Genomic DNA, 22,666 nt, shown 5'->3' with positions numbered 1-22,666 from the left:
AGAAATCCTATTATACAAGCGAGTGAAAGTGGTAACATAAATGAGAGAAAGTCATTACATAGTGGCAACCCTCATGTTTATTAACCAATATCTTATATTTATGTCAAGGTAATCAATATAGATGATGACACAGTGAATTATAGTGGCCTATTCGAAGGGGCAGAAAAAGATAACATTGCAGCAAACCTCATTATTTACTCGGTGATGAGATAAAAACAAAATAAAACGTACAATGCGCACACAATGTTGATGAAACCCACTTGTCGGTGGCCGTACCGACACCTTTTTGCTGTCGGCAAGGCTACCGACGATCTCTCGCCCTCACGTCGCGACGCGTCGGTGCCGCACCAATCGGGTTCGTACAGAATCGCACGACTTCTTACCGGGAGTCGGTGTGACGTCGCACCCGACGAATCGGTGCCGCACCGATCGGTTTGGAGTTACAGAATACGGCCCCTGGTCAAATTCCACCAACTTTGCCAAAATTTCAATACGGGTGTTCAGAAGTTCCACAAAGTTAAACCCGGCGTTATTTTATACGGATATTACATGTAAGGTTTTGCTCCTGAACCCACATTATGTGGTCATAAGGTGAGCATAATAAAATTCGGTAAACATTAAACGGAAATTGAAACCTTTTCTGATTTGTGTGGACAATTAAATCGAAATCGCTTTAATTCAAGTGCTTAAATTTAGAGATCAGACATGACCCACGATTCATGAGGACAGTCTGTATACTTATATGCACAATGTCTGCATGCTTTCAATCAGGGGCGAATGAATTCAATCAGGATTTTTTTCTGGGGGGAGGGGGGCACAAGGGTCTGGTAAACAAACGGTATTCTCATAATCGAGGTAAAAACTATATACTACATTACACACATTACATATACATTAATACATATTTGCGAAATGTTCTCTTTATTTTAAGATGAAAGATATTAATATGAAAGTTTCATTAATAATAGCGACAGTTTTGGGCCCTTTCCTATTTGGACGATGCTATTTATTTAGCGCAATATTTACATACACATATTACATATACAATTTATTCAAATGACCAATGACCGGAAAATTTGCCTTCTTGAGTTGTGTTCAAGTTTTAAATGACAGAGGCTCTGTAGCACTCAAAACAAAACGGAAGTAATGATAACCGTCTTTAAAATCTTTTCTATTTTTTAAGCGTGTGTGTGGGGGGGGGACACGTGCCCCCGTGCCCCCCCCTAAATCCGCCTTTGCTTTCGATGCACGGTGTTTCTTTCATCTCGCAATTGCCTCCTCCCATCCCACGCCAACAGCACCACTCATCACAATTGCGCTGTGCCGCAATAGTATCTGGTATTTCGGTCGGTGAGCGCGTGCATCCCTGGAACCTATCGCTTCCTAAACACGTCACACGTGCATTCCTAGAAGAGTTTCATACTTCCAAGTGTTCCCCGAAGCGCGCTATTTACCCAAGTGAGGATTCCCGGTTGAATAATCGGAGCTGACGTCAGAATGAGCCAGACGCTGCAACAGATATGATCATCATCATCCGTGGAAGGCTTACACCCACGACTTTACCAAAAAAGGGAACAACGGAGTGGCTTGCCAAGTCGTTCATATATGCGATTTCGTTCACGCCGTTCGTTCACAAGTGTGAGTCGTATGTGTTTTGTGTAAATAAAGGCAGGTTTGTGGGAAAAAATAGCATTAAATATTATAACAATTAAAAATAACAAACTATGTAGAAATCCACCAATTTATTTCCGTGGTAGAACTAGTTTCGACGCAGCGGCGTCATCCTCGGGTACAAGTTTGTTCTTTTTAATTGTTGAAATGAACTCCCACAAAGCTGAGCCACAGAGTATAGAGATTATTAAACATCCTGTTCTGAGATTACACTACCCGTGCATCAATGGCGGCGTTCACAAAATAATTATCGCGGAACCTGGTGAAATTGGCGCGAACATCAGCGTGGATTTTGAATAGGGTGGTTTCCTATTATTTTTTATTTCCTAAAGCGAAAGATTATTACTCCTGGAGTACGTATTTTACGATTTTTAAGTGACGATATCAATTTTTCGCGATTAAAATGAAAACTGAAAAATTTTCAAGCGTGCGAAAACGCGACGGCTAAGTATGAATGCTGGGAAAAGCCCGTGTGACGTCGTTCTGGTTCCCGCTGCCACCGTGTGAGGCCACCTTGGTGCGAGGCTATGAGCGTCGCTACGATGCAGGCTGCTAGCAGGTAGCAGAGTAAACAGCTAGCAGGTAGCGCTTGGCTTAAATAAGAATTATTATTACCCTATCAAACAAAGAAAACTTTCCGACCATTGGCAATTTTAATAGGTGATTATTAAGAAATGTTTCCCTGAGCTCTGTGCCTCATGCATGCATTGGTAATCTCAGATGATGTAAAACTCCTGACTACTCGTATAACATCTAGGTCCATATTACGTAACGTGGAGTGGAATCGCATTTGGCCTTTTTCAAATGAGGATAAAATTGACCATTGACATTCGTATAAACTGGGATTTCTAAAACCTAATAATTTGTATATTTTGAATACAGTAATGGTGGGTAAGGAATCGCAATCAATGCCTTTCGTTTTCTTTGATGAAGGAAACTGCCAAATTGTCGCCATTTTTTCCCTAGCTTTACAGATGGACGAAGATTCTCGTCATTTAGTCGCGTTAAATTAAACAGTTTAAAAGAATACTATAATAGGTACTTGGTAGTACCTTTTAAATTTTTGTTCGCTACTCATCAGTGGCGGATCCAGAGAGGGGCTAGGAGGGACTATAACCTCCACTTGGGGTTTCCAACCCAACCCCTTCGCCTCCCCCTCCTGACACCCACTCCTTCCACCCTCTCCCCCATTCCCTTCAAGGAGTATATATGTTTGCTTACCATTCAAATTTATTGTACTTGACAATGACCTCTACGGTTCGAAACATGTCGTACGGACGAAATAAATCAGTGGAAATCAACGAAGCCTCCTTTTCATTTTCGAGTATAGCCCCCTCCCCATTGGGTAATCAGTTTACACTAGATAAAATGGTAATTTTGTTCAGTTGTTCAATATATGCACGAGAGCCCATTAGGTCCCCCATTTGTCCTATCCTGGTCCGCAGCTGTTACTCATAATGAATATTCGTAATGTTTGATTTGGTAAAGTTATATTTCAAAATTGGCTTTTTTAATCATGCTTAAACTAAAGTCAGTTCGCACAAATTGGCACAAATTTTCAATTTGAACACTCTACCCAGATACGCCGTTCCTCTACTTAAAAACCTTGGTAGATAGCGTTTGAATGCGCGTATTTTCCTTTATAGATTTCTCAATAAAGTGGCGTAAAGCCTACTTTACGATCGGTGTCAACTTCAACCGTAAACAATGAGTTCAAACTCCGCCAGGCGATTAATTATCATCAATAAGTTAAAATTGAGCTGTCATAGATGTGTTCATTTTTATTGTGCATGAAATTTCTTGAAAGCGCTCAAATTATCAGCCGCAATTATTTCACCGTTTTCTTTGCCTTTTACGCAATATAAGAGAAGACTGGCTCATACGATTCCATGAATCCTTCACACACTACTCATTATTTACGTTGGTGTGAGGGATGACCTAATTTTTAACGCTTAAATCCATTACCGTAACGCCTATAGAACGAGTCGAGTGCAGCGAATTGGTGCTTCAAGCATAGCGCCGATAGCGCCTGTCGACCCGAGCGCTACCGGCGGCCATTCAGAAAACTTTTAGTAAAAACTCCAAAGCGCCAAACTTTAGCTTTAGTGTCGAAGTTGGAAACTTCCACGGTCACGCTAGCTAACGTTGGCGGGGCATGGCTGAGCAGGGGAGCAGGGGCGCGAGTATCGTGTACGTCGTTCATATTGTGTATGCGTGTGTGTGCTTTTAGCAGAAGGCGGCAGAAGGTATCATGGTGGCTAGTTATCAGTCAGTGCGAACCTGGCTTTGTTTTTGGATGGACTGTGTTGGTGTCGGCGGATAATATTCGGTGAATATTTTCTTGATACGTTTTCGCCAAGGGCTAGCGATTGCATGCTAACCCATGTTCTAGGCTATTCCAAGTTTAGTTACTTCGATATGTTTAATCTTATCATAGCCCTTCACCCAACTTAGGTACGCCCATTGGTCAATCTCTCTGAAGAATGATAGATAATACAGCGATCGATCTAGGATGAAGTGCGAATTCTCGTCAATCGCTTCATAACCGCATTATTTTTCGATTTCAGTTCATTAACTCTTTCAGTGTCTGACCTTCAAGTTCAACAAGAAAAGTACCTCCTGTGAACGGCGATTTTATTGTTGAGATCTTCTACAAAACTTGATTCACCGTACGACATGTTTTGACGCTTTCGAAATTGCAAGTTCTGTTTCATTTATCATGAATCGGTTCCAAAACATCTCACCTAAAACTACGAGTTTGACTTTAAAGCGTTTGTGTCTTGGTTTTACTCCATCTTTCGAAGTGAATGTGTTGAAACTGAATAATTCTCTTTTCTTTCACTAATCTTAGAACTTAAAATTAGTCACTCTGCTTCCCAAGTAGAGAATTCTTTCTCATATTCAAGGTTTTGTTTTCCTAGTTAAATGTTAGTTCCAGCCTCCTATAAGATATTAGTTTTCCTTTTTTTTATTTTCAGCCAATATCTGGCCATGGTCTTTTTTGTCTGTTTTCTTCTAATAATTCCCTGTCTCGGCTATGGCTGCCATGTCATAAGCAAACTGCAGCATACTAATTCTTTCTCCATGGATTTTGGCACCTGAATTCTTCCATTTGATTTTGTGGATGGCTTTCTTGAGAAAAAATTACAGGAGACAATTCACACCCCCATTCTTGCAGTCTTGGCCCAACCATGCTAACATGGAACAGAACAAACAGCAACAAATAGCCTTGCCTTCTCAGAAATCATCATCACATGACCCTGGAAATATCGGCTAGTTACAACTCACTTAAATTTCATATTTGATTTACATTGCGTGACATCAACTTTGTTTCATTGTTGTATAATTAGCATAGATCTGGCTTTTCAATGCTGTTTAGGTTTTTGTTTATTCAGGTTTCACAGATGAAGACATTTAAATGAAAAGGTAATTGAATTGGGTGAATCATTTCTGAAGTGCGCGTCTCCTCATTTTCATTCATTCAGTTGTGTTACAACTTAGCCAAAAAGGGCTCAGATACAATTATGGTGCCAGTGTAATATTGTCCCAGAGACCACAAATTGATTCAAAATGCTAGGAAATTATTGCAATATTAGTTAATGTGTGAAAAGTGCCTGAAGTGAATGAGATACATAAACACGCATATTAGTGTAATTAATGTTGTTATTCCACTTTAAGTTTAAAGTGCATTTTTGCAAAAGTTGGAGAATAACTGTGAATCCTATTTCTGTGTTGAATTCTTAATGTTTTTTCTTTTAAGTTCTTACACTTGACAATGTTTAGTATGCCTGATTGAATATTGGTTAGTTATATCTGTAAATTAATATAAATACTGATATTAGCTTTGCGCAAAATAGACTCGGAGAGTTTTTTTTTATTTATTTTTTCAAATAAATGCTTTTTATTGAAATATTTAGTGGAAATATTAAAAGAGTTAGACAGGGCCACTGGCAAGAAAAAGTTGACTTCTCCGAAGCCTAGCCTCTTAGTACTCCCAACCTTATCTTATTCTTATTATATAATAGAAGGAAAATATCACTAATAACGTAATCATTTTCAATAACGGAAATTACAAGTGATATCTTTTTGATGTAAAATGATTTAATTAATTTAAGTGAAGTATTCTACCGATTAAGGTAGGTTTCTATGGAGTACTAAAGAAGTGATTTGGGAGCCTCCCTTTCCTTCCAGCGCTGCCTTCTTCAATTCACAGTGAGGCCTACCCCTTTTCATTCTATGTAATCTCATTCTCTCCCTTGTTTACCTAACATTCTACCCTCTAACACCGTTTTCAACATCCCCTCTCCGCAAAGTATTCACCCCATCCATACCATCTGTCTCCTCCATATCTAATCTAAAAGCTGCCTCTCCTCACCCACCATGTCCAGCACTTTGTCGTCCCTCCTCTTCCCCGTCCACTTCACTTTCTCCATTCTTCACCACACCCACATCTTGAATGCCTCCAGTCTTATCTCGTCCTCCTTCCTGAGTGTCCACGTTTCTGCACCGTAAAGCGCCACACTCCAGATCAGACTCTTCACTGGCCTGTTCTTTAAATTCTTGCATAGCTAACCTCTCAAAAGCTCCTTCCTGTTCACAAACGCCTCCTTTGCTCATACAATGGGGAACTTGCATGGGTCGTCGATTGCTCTAAACACTATTTTGAATAAGTAAAATGGATACATTAGCTCGTATAAATACCTAAAGTTTCTCCATTTATCATTAAAAGAAATAAAAAAATTGGCTTTAAAATTGAGAAAAATTCCTCGGAGCCGACCACTGCGTGAAGATACCCGAGCGTTGCCGAGGCCAGGCGTGACATCATAGGTGCCTAAACAACCGTAGGGAGTTGGGAAATACCCTTAGCACATGCTGTAAAATTTGTTTTGAGGGAGTATTTATCTGCTCATCGTCACTTTATTTTGTTCTGTTATTCTTGGGCAAGTTTTCCTATTGCTATTGTGCCACAATTATTACTTGGGATATTAATAATGCGATATTGGGATGATGAAGTACAAGCGTTTCTCTTCGTATGTTTTAGTTATCAGATAAATGGATGATAACGTAGCCAATCGTTCGAATAGTACACCTGAAATTCATCTACATCTACAAAATACCCCGCAAGCCTCCTAAAAGGCGACTGGCAAGGGGTGTTAGTCCTGTCCTGACACCAGCCTTTTTTTGGGGCACCAAAAGTTGATACCACGGCCCTCATAGAATTTGTTATGACAAATTATTGCTGTACGTCGGCGGCAAATCGAGATGTAAAAGAAACTTGTAATACTGGAGGATAACGATCGTAAGCTTACGAGCTGTGCAGTTGACTTTGGCAACGCCATATTAGCGGAGAAGGTATATGTATAGTCCTATCCGTCCTATGGTACGAATTCACAGCAAAACAGTCTGCACACAATCCTGATGTGAGATCGCGAATCAGTTCCGCTGCCAATACACACACACAAGCTACAACCTATTTCAATAATATAGGTAAATCCATAAACAATATACTAGCATGTACCCTAAAAATTAAGTGGGAAATAGGCAAATACAATTATCAAAAACTGAAGGTCACCACCATTCTTATATTCATCATGTACAACTTACAATAACAGAGCTCATTATGATGAAAACAACTATTTATTCACTAATTTAAAGCCTTAAATTAGCCCACGCAAGTGACTTTTCTCACTACTATTCGTTGAAATAATAGAAAAAAAACTTCACACACAGTGTGATCTTGATAGCTTGATCGTGAAATGTCATATCTATGGTGAACAATGGAGGTGAACATGCCACTGACAATTTTTACACTACTGTTAGACATTTGTCAATAGCGTAATAGCACTTTTTAAAATTCAATCACGATGGAACACTGATAACTCTTGGCCGATATTTTTCAACCTTGTCAAACTTTTTGCATTACAATCACTGACACTGTGATTATTAGCAGTAACTTAACGGGAGATGTCACGTTGAAAATAACACTATTTTGGCACAAAAAATGTTCCTATCAGCGAGCAAAAGTTGCATCGACTGGAATTCACCTCATAATACATGCAGAGGCAGTCCTAAATGACGAATTCTCCAGTATCTACGAATAGATGGATGAAGTTATTGTATGTAAAAGCATAGAGGACATTAGCAAGCATCAAAATTGTTCTATTTACATACTCAAATGAATGATATGCCATCAATAACATCAACTTACAATTAACGTATCCCCCTTCCAACGGCCGTGGCTCAGACTCCTACAAGATGTTATTTAGGTATTATAAAACTTTTGGTTTAACTGCTCCAGTTTTATATTTTATGCCCTTACTCAGATATTAATATTATAAATAATACAAAATATGAGGGCTTCCCAGCCTCTATCGTCGGATATTTTGCTTTAAATAGAAAATAATCAACACGTCTCACAAACGAAGCTCTCACAACTGCTGGCAACTATTACAAACAATCACAACAATTGCTTCATGTGATGTTTAGGCACCTTTGACATCGAGGCTTTGTCGGCAGTGGCTTGGGGGGTGAGGGAGTTTTTGGCGCGCTTTAAAATTCGTTATATTTATCATTGAATATCTCGCGAAGGAAAACTGAGATTTACTTGCGGTTTTCTTTGTTGAATTCAGGAATCAATTTCCTGTACTCCTGTTAAATTAAAAAAAACTCAAGTTCCCCATTCTCTTCCTGATGTCCTTACCACTGCCTCATCATATCACAAAGAGCTCTATCGATTTCTGAATGTAAGATCCCTAGCCCAAGATTATCCTCTCCCACTGCACTTTCCGACTCTAAAGTCAACCTCTCTGGCTTGTTTTTTCCTTCTTACAGATCCTTATTTTATTCCTACCACCTACTCTGTACCTCTTTTTGTACGGTTAGCATCATTCCATTTTTAACCTTAACTTTAAACATGGTTTGCCCTCTTTTGCCGCCCGATAGTGATTTAACTTTAGCATACAACGTGCCTACCTCTCCTTCCTTTTGAAACTTTTCCATTTCCTTACACTGTCTTCTCCACCAAGCCTTCCTTGCCCTCTTAGTTTCACGCTGTTATTGATTATTTATTTGCCTATACGTTCTTTTGCCCTGCTCTGAGTCCATGTTCTTCCACTTTCTCCACTCCTCCATTTCTATTACCATTTCCTACGGTATCCACGGCTTCTTATCCTTCTACTGTCAATGTAGCCAATTGACTTCTCAGCTGCTTTGACTGTTCCAGTTTCAATATTATCCCATCTTTCTTCTACAGTCTGTGTACTTTCAATCTCCCGGATACCGCTTTCCACAAGTTTCTGATATTCTCTCCTCGTACTTCCCTTCAGAGCTTCTACATTTCGCTTCCTTCCCTTCCTAACTTTCATAAGTCTTTTGAATCGTACGTTGCATTTAATAAGTACTAGGTTGTCGCAAATTCTCGCACATACTTCATTTCCATCCCTCTCTTCCCCCACTGAATCGTTCCAGTCCCCCATCACTCTCAGATTTTTCTTACTCGGTTTTTCTCTAATTATTCCCTTGAACTGTTCATACACCTCATCTATGTACTTCCTCTTCCCTATGATTGCTAGTGGGCATGTAAACTTGAACCACCTCAAGGTTGATGGGTCGTGCTTCAATTTCTACCTCATGAATTCTATCGCTTACCTGATCTATACGTACCACACACTTACCCATCTTCCCGTTTAATACTAAAGCTACCCCTCGTTGACTTTCTTCTCCACGACTATATATAACCCTCTACCCGTCACTCCACTAGTCCCCACTGTCCTTCCACCTCACTTCGGATAGACCCTAGATATCTAACCTCTCTTTCTGCATTTCCATTTTTATATTTTCTATTTTGCCCACCCTCATCATTGTCCTCACATTCCACGTCCCTATATTCATCGGTGCCTTCTTCTTCTCCATCCTTTTGGTCTTCTTATCCCCATCCTTGGATGCTGCTGCTGATAAGGATGATGATGATATGTCTTTGCAAAGATTTCACATGAACAAGACTTCGAGGACCTTGCTGCTACCTACAACACCCACCCTTGAGGGCTGGGTCCCGCGATTCATTCCGTGGCTGGTTCAATCAAACTCCATGTTTTCAGGGAAGATATAGTTGGTAGGGTTTCCCATGTCCATTCCAACTGTGCTTTTTTACGTGACACCATCATGTAGACTAATTTTCGTCTGGCTCCTACCCTTCGACCGATCTGGCATGGGTGGCCTCACTGGGAATAATTTAGAATTAATCCAGCTAGTGTAGCTCTTGGGGTCATAGGAACTTGCAAGCCTTTCCACCACAACAAGGTTGTAGCCCAAGAGAAAGGTGTAACATGATATAAAAACTATCTCTCTGTGCCACGTGGGCAGTCTGAAAAATTAAAAATTATGGCTAGTATAGGTTAATTTTGTTTGCATCTGTAAGCTTATTTGTTATACGATATAATATTTCTTGAAGTTTAGGTCAATTTTAAAACAAGTTTCAGCCAACGTTTCGATTTATTTTTAAAATCATCATCAGGGCTATGTAAGAAAAAAGTATGAACAGTATAAAATACAAAGATTAAAACGATATACAATAGTTATACATAAAAAAAGGTACAATCGGGTTTTTTGTACAATAATATAATTTTTAAAAAAATATATAAGAACAGAATGGAAAACACAAAAAACTTTGACATACCTCTTACATGTTAATTATTTTTGGTACATCAAAATTAATGGTAACCTAGGTGTGGCAATACCTTAGCAACAAAACATCAATAAATATGTTCGAAGTTAAGAGGTATGTCAAAATTTTTTGTGTATTCCATTCTGTTCATATATATATATTTTTTTTTAATTATATTTTTGTATAAAAAACCTGATTGTACCTTTTTTTATGTATAAATATTGTATCTTTGTATTTTATACTGTTCATACTTTTTTCTTACATAGCCCTGATGATGATTTAAAAATAAATCGAAACGTTGGCTGAAACTTGTTTTAAAATTGACTCCAAGAAATATTATATCGTATATTTAACAAGGTCAAGAAACGAAAAAAATAATAATTAGCTTATTTGTTCTCATTTCTTCTGATCACAATTTTTATACTTTCCAAGTGATGAGTTGTTCCACGTTTAATTACTTCTTGCATTTCTTGCAGGCCTTTTGCTATTCCTTTGCGTACTGTGCCTTGCTGGTGGCAGAATGACAGAAGAGACGGATACTGTGGTGCAGAAACATGTCTTTGCCAATAGACTGTACAAGGTCTGTAAAATGTGAAATCTGTTTCCCTGTCAGTCGTTTCCCAATTCCCAAGCGGTTCCCAATTAAAACCTGGATATATGTGGGACTGAATTCCCTTATCATTAACTAGTTGGCACATGAACTAACCAAGAATTTTAGGCAATACCATAATGCCTTAATGGTAAAAAAAAAATGTTGCATAATTTTCTTCTTTCCCTACACTTTGATTAATACAGTATATCTCCGAATATAGTCCCCCCTTTTTTTCCAAAAATGGCCGCGGAAAAGTAAAGGGGGGGGACTATAATCGAGTGTAATCCAGTTTAGCATACTAAAGGTGACCATCAAGTTATAAATAACGGCATAATGGCTTATGTTCTCGTAGTCTTTTTATTTGAGTATATTTATGAGGATTATAATCAGAGATATGAGTAAATACTGCCACGTTTTACCGGAAATTAAGACAATTTTACCACAAATGTTGTTAAGATACGATTCTTCCGATTCAAATAGCATATCGAATATGCGTTTTCACGGAATCCATCGGGTAGCCGTTAATTTTTCTTGGAAAAGTATTGTTAGAATAATTCAATCGACACTGATCACTTAATGATGCAAAACAATAAATAATTAAAATCAAAACTAAACACACACTATCATTACATTAATCGAACACTAGAATTGAATCAATAGTATTTGTACCCGTCGCTCATTTAATAGTTAAACGATTTAAATCATTGCGAAAAATAAACAGATTAAGTGAACCTTTCGTGACGATTTAGCATTTCATTGCGTCCGTAACTACTATACGTCCATGTGCCCGTGCGGTTCGTGTTTACAACCACTGTCTTTACCGCCTTCACAGAACAAGAATGCGCAATAGGTGATGCATTTGTTTCTGAAAAGGCGCAATAATCGACGGCTTTACTGCATTTGATCGAAATCTAGCGACTCAGCATCGAAAGTGTGATCAATTTATTGAGGAATAACTTCAATTCGCCCGGGTAATTAGGATCGATAAATTACGTCCCAGCAAATAAAAACTGATTTCCATTAGATTTGACACTGATATCCAACAGGTTTGACACACTGATTTCCTTCTCCTTTGAATCTGTTTTGAAAATTGAAACAGCTGGAAATCAGTAGGAAGACAGTTGGAAATCAGTTGTGAAGGTCCAATATGGCGGCTGTTTTCCTACTCATTTCCATGAATGTGGTTTGACTCTGGTTTCCACTGTTCAACAGATTTGAATCCGGTTTCCTCGTTATAGCTATTTCGAATCTGTTTTCCACCGTCATACCGATCTGAATCTCGATTCTCACCTCCTATGACCTGCTGATGCATGAGTTATTTCCGCCAATTCCAAGTTTTGCAGAGCTGCACTCAATCAACGTTTCTAACTTCAAATACTACATCTCTACCATCAACCTGGATGTAGACTCGGCAGAAAAAAGTTTACAAAATACAGCCTAACAAAATGAACTTCATGTAAGTCTCCCATCACAATGAAATAACACAGGCTCTATTAACGTATTTATTAAGTATCCACAAACCCCATTGAAAGTACATATTCAATTGAAAATACATTGTCATCTAATTTGGTAAATTTCTGAGGCTGAATACACTTAAAATCTCAATGTCATGCATTAGAAATAATTTAGGGAAACACAGAATTTACAGATGAAATCTCATTTGAAGGAGAGTTTGACAAACTAGTAGTGCTTTTCCACACTGTTTATCAGTTCTAACAATCTTGAACACTCATCGAAAGGCACAAGGTTTGCCAAGAGTAAAAGAACAATCATTGCACCAAAACAACAACTTACATCAGATTTCACAATCTTGAATTATCGAAGAACACAAATTTTTCCGTGATTAACAGAAAAACCACAACACTAGAAAATATTTCAGATGCCTTTATGAAAGAAAGACTTCTTTACATGCCTTATGAAAATAATTCTGATTCAGTATTAAGCCAACCACATCTGTATGTTTCACTACAGAAACTTGCCATACTGTTTATACATGAACACGGTCGTTTCACTTAGCACAAACAAACCTGCAAGATACACAATACTCTGAAAATCCTGGTAGGTTCTCGTCGGCGACGTAACGCGCGTACATATTATACATATTGCATACAAAAATATTAGCAATCGCTCAAAAACTGTAAACAAAAGATAAATTATTCAATGAAAACACAAAAGATCCAAATCACATCAAGAATTTCACTGTCGCTTAAAACCTGAAGAGATGTACGAATGGCTAAATTCAACGCTGCGGGAATTTAGCACTGGTTAAATAATACTGATATGATTATTTTTTTCTCCACACCCTATAACTTTAGCACAAAACAGACAACCACAAGCACGTAAACATTCAAAACGAAATCGGGTGTCAGCGTTGCTACTCTTGCTATCTTTCGTAGTTAGGTGGCAGCACTATACCGGCTATATTTTTTTAAATGCGAAGTGAGGTTTTTACGTGCTTTCATTCCCAAGTTATGTGAAGTTATGTACTGTTTGGTATATTGGTGGTAGTGAGTTCCAACAGGTGAAATGATGAGCAATACAAAGTGCGGATGATGTACATTAAATTTTTTCATCACCCGTGCATTTTTGCAAGACGGCAAAGTACATGTTTCCTCCTTTATGTCACTATTTTATTTCTGACCATGATTTTGAATTAAATATACTCATTGACACCTCAGAAAAAGTAATTTTCCAATCAACGCAGTAGTAAAGCCTGTGTGAGATGGGTTTCTACGAGACACTCATATCAGGAGAATTTCAAATTCATTCCACAATTCAACTCTGTTGGAAAGCCCTTGTGGAAAACACTTTCAAGCCAATAAATAAGGAAAAGAGTTTCAAATGACATTCAAGTCAGTGTCAATACAGTCCATGTGGAAGACGGCTGGAAACCAGTTACAGTGGAAATGAGATTCAAATCACTTCCTTCCTTTTCCTGTCCGCTGGAAACCAGTGGAAATCAGTGTCAAGACAGAGTCAAATCAGATTTTAACGATTCAGATCAGATTCAAATGAGGTTCAAAACGGTTGGAAATCAGTTTTTCTTTCCTGGGGTCACATAATGTTTCCCAATTATTTCCGCGATATTTTCTTTAATAAAAATAATTTTACGTTCAACAGTGAGGTGATGGATCAAGTAGAAAGATGAGGATCAATCTTGCGGCAGAAGCCATTAAAGACGGAGTTTCGATGCCAATTTAAAAATTGCCGTTGCAGAATACGCCGTAAATCATAGAATTCATATGGCGGCTGAAAAATTTGGCGTGGAAAGAAAGTCGGTGCGACTTTGGAAAGAGAAGTTACCTCGCTTGCAAAGCGCTAATACATCGCGGAAGTCTTTTCGGGGGTCTCGATGCGGCAGATTCAAAGAATTAGATGAAAATATCGTCGAATTTGTGCGCAAATGCAGAGCAGAAGCTCTTTGTGTAACTTATGCAATGATTCGCGACGAGGCATTGAAAATTGTTATATTTTTTCAGTTTTAATGTTTGTTGGAAAAAGTTTATTTCTTAATTTTATTACTTTGATATTTGTAAGTCCTGTAGTTTAATTATTTTGCTTAGCAGGCATTTGATGGCAATATTTTTATAATATTTATAATTTCTAATCACTTGGATTTGTGATGACTTGATGGGTGTGTTACACTGGATCTAAGGAAGTTTCAGGGCCAAATGCAATGCTGTTTATGGGCTTTAAGTTAAAGCTTATATATTGACATTGTCTGTAGTCATTTGGAGATCAAAAATATTAATAATTTGTGAATGTTTAAAAAAATACAATAGCCTTGGATACTTAAAAAATTTTCTCATTTCTTCATTACATCTGGTTAAGGAACTATAAATTACTGATACATGCAATGGATCACAACATGTTTTGGTATAGCTATTTTGTTGTGATGGAAAATATGTGAACAGATTTGTTCTTAATCGTCACAGAAAAAAATAGTTTTTATCGACTCTAGAATCTTAACTTGCTAACCACAGAAAAATTGCCTTCCTTTGCATTTTAAAATTTTTCCCAAAACTGAGGTCTCGAAATTAGGGGGGGGACTATATTCAGAGGGGGACTATATTCGGAGATATACGGTATTTGTGCTCAAAATTCGCCACTGCAAATTGCCCACGAGATATGTACTCGAAATGTTAGACATTACATATCATTTCTAAACCAGTTCCACGCGGGAATGCTAGCTGTTACCATGGAAAATAAACATTCCATTCTTTCCAATTCTTTGCACTTGTACTCTCCTTTTTAATTACTGTGTAGTGTTGGTCATTGAACCCTTCAGCCTCTCAATAAACCATGTATATATGAAATATAAAATCTAGTAGCCATCAAAATAATTTTTCCCAACATTTATCCCACTTAAGGCTTTTGAAAGTTGATAAGTATGTGATTGATTCCACCAAGGTAGCTCATACCAGGTGGCTCTGTCAGACACTAGCCTCAGGTTGACACTCATGTTACGCCACTTTTATTGGAAATTAGCTACCCCCCATCAAGTTGACACATTCTTGGGGCAGTGTAGTGGGATGGCCTCACCAAGAAGGGTCAATGGCATAGTCCCCAGCTGAAGTGGTCGCAATCGGGGGCTGTCTCATACTCCTTCACTTCTCCTCTACCCACACCAATAGGGTGGTTTCCTATTATTTTTTATGGCCTATTTATTTCCGTGGTACAACTAGTTTCGACGCAGCGGCGTCATCCTCAGGTACAAGTTTGTTCTTTTTAATTGTTGAAATGAACTCCCACAAAGCTGAGCCAAAGAGTATAGAGATTATTAAATATTCTGTTCTGAGATTACACTACCCGTTCACAAAAATAATTATTGCGGAACCTGGTGAAATTGGCGCGAACATCAGCGTGGATTTTGAATAGGGTGGTTTCATATTATTCTTTTATTACCTAAATCAAAAGATTATTACTCCTGGAGTACGCATTTCACGCTTTTAGATTTTTTAATGGCAATATCTATTTTTGGCAATGAAATGAAAAGTGAAAATTTTCTAGCGTGCGAAAACGCAACGGCTAAGTATGAATGCTGGGAAAACACCGTGTGACGTATTTCTGGTTCCAACTGTCGGCGTGTAAGGTGACCTTGGGGTGAGGCTTGAGCGCTGATACGACGCAGGATGCTAGCAGTTAGCGCATGGCTTAAATAAGGATTATTAAGAGACGCTTCCCTGAGCTCTGTGCCCCATGTATGCATTGGTAATCTCAGACCATGAAAAACTCCTATCTACTCGTATAGAAACTAGGTCCCTGTGACGTGGAGTGGCATCGCACGGGCGCCAATCTGGCCTTTTTCAAATGAGGCTAAAATTGACCATTGCCATTCGTCTGAACCGGTATTTTTAAAACCAAATAATTTGTATATTATGAATACAGTAATGGTGGGTAACGAATCGCAGTCAATGCCTTTCGTTTTCTTTGATGAAGGAAACTACCCTATTGGTGACAGACCACCAAGTGTGGCTCCATCTCTTAGCGTGGGCTAGAAGATGAAGGAAGGCGTGGGTGGGTCGCATTGCAGTCTGAATCCAGGAAAGCCAGTGAGTGTGGTCAAGTCCATTATTGTTTCAGAGCATGGGAAACATTATTTGGACTTATGTTTTCTGGATGAATAATGTTGGTGAAACTCTCTCAGTCTTCAAGCCAGGTTACAGTTGGCACCATGTTTACATTTTGACGGCTTACTTTGCCTTCATAGCACCAGCTTGGAGCCAACTCTCCCCCCAGCCGGAAGCCCGAGAGAGTTCCATCAATGTTAATTGGATAAACTCTTCTCAGGATACCACGCGGGTAAGATTTTTTAAGAGCGCCAACGTTTCAGTTACCTACTCATTACCCATTCTCACGGCTACTGAAAGAATGTTTAAATGCCATTTATTATTCTAATATTTAAATATTCTTTTTGTAGGCGTGAGAATGGGTAATAAGTCGGTACCCAAAACATCGGCTCTTTCACAAAATCTAACCCGTGCGGTATCCTGAGAAGAGTTTATACACATTGTTCGCTGGGAAAGTGTAAAATCTTACATAATGTTGATTGGAATTGACTTCTATTTGTTCTTTGGGTTCCTGCTTCAGGCTATTGCAAATGAGCACCAGAATGTGTCAAAGAACCTGGTCATGTCGCCTGTCAGCCTGGAGTTGATTCTGATTGGTGCTGCGTCGGGAGCAAGGGGACGAACGCGAGAGCAGATTGAAGAGGCCATGGGGATGCCTCTGGAAGCAATGAAGCGGAGATATGCACCATTCCTCGATCTACTGCAGGTAATCTCAGGAAAGGAGATGGATGTACCATTGCGTGAATGCAATGGAAAATATTTCCTAATCTTTCACTTTTTCAATTGAGGTAGAGTTAATGGCAAAAGGAGACGTTTAATTTTCTATTTCTCCATCCATCTCTTACTTAGTGGAGAAAAATTGACTGCCTTAATGCTACTGCAGATAAGTTGATGATATCAGGAACTCATGTTGAGCAGATCACTGCTTTTCAAACACTCCCGGTTCTTGTGCATGGGTTTATTGTTGTTTATACTCTTGTGAGCGATTCCATCCCTTAATGAAAGTTTATCCCGAAATGAGGAAAGAATCAAAACTCGAATGAATCACCAACTCATGAAAAGCGTCCAACTCACATCGTGGGTCTGGGTCAGTTGCTGGTTAGTGTAGTGCAGCGGTTCCCAAAGTGGGGGTCGCGACCCCCAAGGGGGTCGTAGGCCGTTCGGAAAGGGGTCGCGAGATACTAATAATATGGTGAACAACGTACTTATACTTGGACGACCATTTTTAGGGGGTCGCGGCTAAAAAGAATGAGCTAAAATGGGTCGCGGAAAGAAAAAGTTTGGGAACCGCTGGTGTAGTGGAATAACAAAAAAAAATAGAATTTGTTGTGTAATTGGCAAATTGAGCTTTATATGTGCATTTCTTGTGTTTATTTCTACATCTACAAATTTTTAACTGAGCTCTTCCATTATTTTTAATGTAGTTCAAGTGTAAAGGAATCTCCTTACAAATTGTTTAGGAGATTTGCCTTTGAGGCTTGCATTGTTAATCATAGTATAAATTCTTAAAATCACCTGGTTTTTACTCACATTGGGCTTTAACCCTTTAACTGCACAAATAAGCTAAAACGAGCGTGCTGAGCCCGCTCTTTTCAATGCAGGTCCACAGAGGGATAGGCGTGTTTCTAATTTTAAAATTAGAAAAAAAAGGCAGGGTCTTATGTACAAATTGAGGTCAGAGGACCTCTTTAAACACAACATTGGAAGTAATTACACTATCCTCTGTTAAACGCACATGGTGACTCATACTTACATATCAACAGGAGACTTGAATGTGGAATCAGCCTCAGTTTGATAAAAGTTATTCAAAGAATGCGAGATATTGTTGCAAATGAACAAATGTATCAGTTTGTGCGCCGTTAACGTCAGGAATATTTACCTGTTTTTGTTTTTTTTTGTTTTTTTTTAAATTATTTAATAACCAATTTTAGGAAGCAATAGCAATATTTACAAAGTAAGGTATGCCGTCGCATGTTCTCTGATAAATTCTGTGCATTTTGGTACCTCATTTGTAGAGTTTGGTTGCGTATAAGTTGAGAAAAAGGTATCTATATAGTAGAAATAATGTAGAGGATAGGATACTGCGGGTTCCTGGCGGCTACTGGAGGGCAATAAAAATAAAAAGGAGAGTAAAAGATGTCCGCATGACATCTACTTGTCAAGGGAAGAACTTCTAAGCACCTATGGACTCGGAGAGTAGAGGCGTAGTTGAAATCGTCAAGAGACGATGTGAGCAGTCTGCTGGGTCGATCGCTTATAGATGACGGGAGCAGGTTAAGGGTTAAGATATTGAAAGAGCCTCTTCCTTTAAGAACTAAACTTCATCCCAGAGGTCAGCAATCCTTTCAGACTCATGCACATGCATGGCCAAATTTTACATCACAAAGTGAATTCAACCAAATGATTCTTTTCAGGCTTACATTGCTCATTATTAGAGATGCGTGAAAATCGCAAGTGCGATAAGTGTGATATAGATGCGATGTGCGGAAATAAATGCGACATAGATGCGATGACTGGACTTTTATGATATTTTTATGCAAATTTGCCTTTTCGATGGCAAAATTCGTACATTTTGTGCAGAGCGGAGTTTAAATGCTACGCCGACACTCACCGCTTAAAGCATGTGAGCGACTAGCCAGCTGCTACATAGTTGGCTAGGACTCTACGTGGCCGCGAACTGCAAGTGGGTGCGGGAAAGCTACACCTCCGCCACTGTATGTTTTATTCCTTAATTTATTATTGTTCTACAACATAGTTATTCAAAATATTCTGTATTTTGTTATATAACTGTGTTTCAATACATTTTATTGTTATCTACCTCATTATGAAAATAAAAAATTGACGCTACAAAATGGGGGGGAACAGTGAAATATGGGGGGGAGGGAGCGCGCTCCTTCCCCTCGACCTCTCCTTCAGCGCTCTTCACTTATAAGCATTTCCAATTTCTTCCATCGACCATTTAGTCCAACAATAAACACACTTGTTTGAATTTTTTAAACCGCAGGGTTTGACACCAATGTAATTTTCAGTTGCAATAATCCTCATATTAGCGTCTGAAGATGATTTTTGAAAAATCAGATCCTCAGCGTAATGGAAATTGCCGGCAAGACAGATGCTGACTATTAACCAGGTATATCCTTCAAAACTGCGCATTTCTCTACGTTTGATAAGCGATTACTATATGCAGTATAAATGCCGCAGGATGCCCACTCATGGCAGTAAATTTAGGGCGCTATCCAGAGTAAAAACCCCGCACGATCTTTTCCATGTTCACCTCTGGTGTACCGACGTGACGGTGCGATGCTTACAAGAAAAGCAAACAGGAGCATTTTAAAAATACGTCACTATGGGAGAAACTCCCCTGCCTGCCACTTGTTTTTGACCTAGAGTTGCAGATGACTGACTCACGCTGAAAACCAAGGCCATTCAGTTACCCTTGGACTTGCGACCGTTGAAGGGGAGGGGGGAAGATAAGAAGTTTGTGTAAGAGGCGCACCCTAATTTTCGGCTGCAATTTCTGGGAAAAAAGGTGCGCCTCTTACACGCACTCATACTGTATGTGGAAGTTTATATTCGAGAATGAAAAGGAGACGAAATAAATCAGTGGAAGTCAATCAAAGTAACTCTTGTTGTCCAAGTGTAGTAGTAGTTTCCCATGCTTCCTCAAGTATGCGATTAGCATTGATGATTACTGCTGACATTTCACACATCACACTGCTCTCGATGAGGGCTGCCTCAATTAAAATGATTGAGATTGAAGATTGTGAGGAGTGTGTGCTGTGAATGCTCTAATTTCTATTTTCTGTCTAGTGAATGCTTTGTATTTATGGGTATAGAGGAAAGGCATGAAAGTGTTTGAGATATTTTGAAGAAACATATCAATCTGTATGAATCAAAATGTTCGTTCAATGGTATTAGGCTCAGCTATGTGGAAGTTAATATTCAAAAATGAAAAGTAGACGAAATTAATCAGTGGAAGTCAACAAATTCTCCTTTTCATTTTTGAACCAAAATGTTCTTAATGAATATAAATGGCTAACCAATGAGATGTGCCTCCCCTTGTCTTCAGGCTTCCAGTATAAAAAGTTTTTTGGTCTTTGATTGCTCCCATATGTAATAATTTTTAATCTAATGGAGACTTCTCTCCTTTTTTAATTTGGTGTTTTTTATTTAAGAACCCTGGTTTTATTCAATGAACATTTTTAATGAAATGGATGATGCAATTTTTATTTATTAGTAGAACAATGATCTGCTCATTAGAAATTTATTCTGTTAACAGAGTTCTTTGGAACACATTGGAAGTATATGTGCATAATATTGTGCTACATATGTTTTAAGTGCTGAATAAATCAACCTATAATTTTTTTATTGCAGAGTGATGCTACAGCTATCCGTATAGCCACGAAAATGTTTGTGCAGAAGGAGCTCAGTTTGAGGGAGAACTTTGTGAATGAACTTCGCGAGGCTTTGTTTTGCGAAGTTGGGGAGGTTGACTTCACCAATGAGCATGACCTTTCATTGACTGCAATAAACGGTTGGGTGAATGAGAAGACGCTAGGAAAAATACAAGAACTTCTCAAGAGTGGTAAGTTTAGCCAAAAGCAATTCCTTTATTAACCCTTTTACTGCCATCAGGCCAATATATCGGCCCTCGCTGGTTGAGCGAAAACTGCCAAGGGCCGATTTTTCGGCCCCAATTATTTCACTTTTTTTTTTTTTCGTGATTGTGGCCTTTTCCACGGCTGTAATTTTTGTGAACCCCAAAAATCTATCTATGGTTTTAAGATGTAAATGTATCTTAAGAAATGGGAAAAAAATCTAGACGTATTAAATAAAATTAGTAGTTGAAAAATTTTTAAATCTGAAATGTTGCTAATGCCGGAAAATAGCCTTGGCAGTCTTCGTACATCCCACCTGAAATGGGCTGGCAGTAAGAGGGTTAAATAAAATTGGGTGGAGCTGGTAATCGGCTGAAACGATAATTAGAAGTGCACCTCCTAAAGTCAATTAAAATAGGAATTAATATTTCCAAAACTGGTCGGTTTGGTTGGGTAGGTAGCCATCATCAGTGAGGAGAATGTATCTTAATCTATCCGATGACGTGGTAGGAGACTTATCACGTCCTTAGACAGGTTAAGACACATTCCCCTCCCCAATGATCGTTGCCTAGTCAACCAAAAAAGCAGTTTCAGAGGTATTTACCCTTTGCGCTGAAACGAGTCTAGATCGTCATGAATTTCCTGAGAAAAATCGCGCAATGAAGAGTGTGGCTTATCATCTCATTTTCATAATTTTAGCTCTATTTAGAGGAAAATATAAATAATTTGAAAATTTAACAATGTTAACCCTCTCCCTATTGAAGTTTAAATGCCTCATTCTCCGCTCCGTCCTAACCCGGCCAAAACCAGCCGCCGACATTTAAGTCGCTCCTTCATAAACCGGCCGAATCCGCCCGGCCTGGCCTGCTTCGTTTGGGGCAGCCTTTTGAGCTTCATAGGCATCTGTTTTATCTTGAGTGTGTTTATCTTTGCTAGCCCAAGCATCCTTCCTATCTCTCGTTTCATTAAGAAGAAGCAGAACGTCGTCACCATAAGCTAAAATCCCGAAACAATAAGGTGCTTTGTTCCAGCGTGGCACATTAACTGAGAAGTAAAGAGAGAAGATTTTTAAGCTATTACGATGGGATTTTTAGGAGGGCCAGTTTTGAAATGGTGTGATACGAAAACCCTAGGCCTGCCCTGTGTTATTTAGAGTGACTGTCACATCTAATGACGATATTTCTTTCTGTTTGGTCACACACAAGCTCACGCTTTTCCTATCTCACATGGCAAGGAGGCGAAGCTAGGCTCAAATGAAAAGAAAATTAATCCCCCTCAGTTCTGTTTGTGGGTGGTCACATGCACTCTCACACTTTTCCTATCTCATATGGCGAGGAGGCGAAGCTCAGCTCAAATGAAAAGAAACCTAATGCCCCTCAGTTCTGACCATGGCTTTGTTAAGTGAGGATGCTATCGCAGAAGAAGTGAACAGAAGCGAATTTTCGAGTGATTCAGATAGTTCTAGTTGTTTGAATGGAGAAGAAGGATACAGTGATAGTGACAGATCAAGTGAAGTAGAACTGGAGGATGACGTTACCCCAAGTACAAGTGATTTAAAAGGTGATGATCAGGT

The 22,666-nt window shown here is 38.9% G+C and overlaps 1 protein-coding gene across 1 annotated transcript in view; it reads left to right on the top strand.

The window, feature by feature from the left end:
* LOC124167316 (serpin-Z1C-like) overlaps positions 1 to 22,666 on the top strand; it is a 56,787-nt gene that overhangs the window by 23,474 nt on the left and 10,647 nt on the right. Inside the window, exons 2-4 of the mRNA XM_046545292.1 lie at positions 10,810 to 10,913; positions 17,016 to 17,201; positions 20,870 to 21,080. Coding sequence (XP_046401248.1) covers positions 10,854 to 10,913; positions 17,016 to 17,201; positions 20,870 to 21,080 — 457 coding nt within the window. The 5' untranslated portion in view covers positions 10,810 to 10,853. The remainder of the gene's footprint in view (positions 1 to 10,809; positions 10,914 to 17,015; positions 17,202 to 20,869; positions 21,081 to 22,666) is intronic.

Source organism: Ischnura elegans, chromosome 10, assembly GCF_921293095.1.
Source record: "Ischnura elegans chromosome 10, ioIscEleg1.1, whole genome shotgun sequence".
NCBI lineage: Eukaryota > Metazoa > Arthropoda > Insecta > Odonata > Coenagrionidae > Ischnura > Ischnura elegans.
This window is presented reverse-complemented; position numbering and strand designations above follow the sequence as displayed.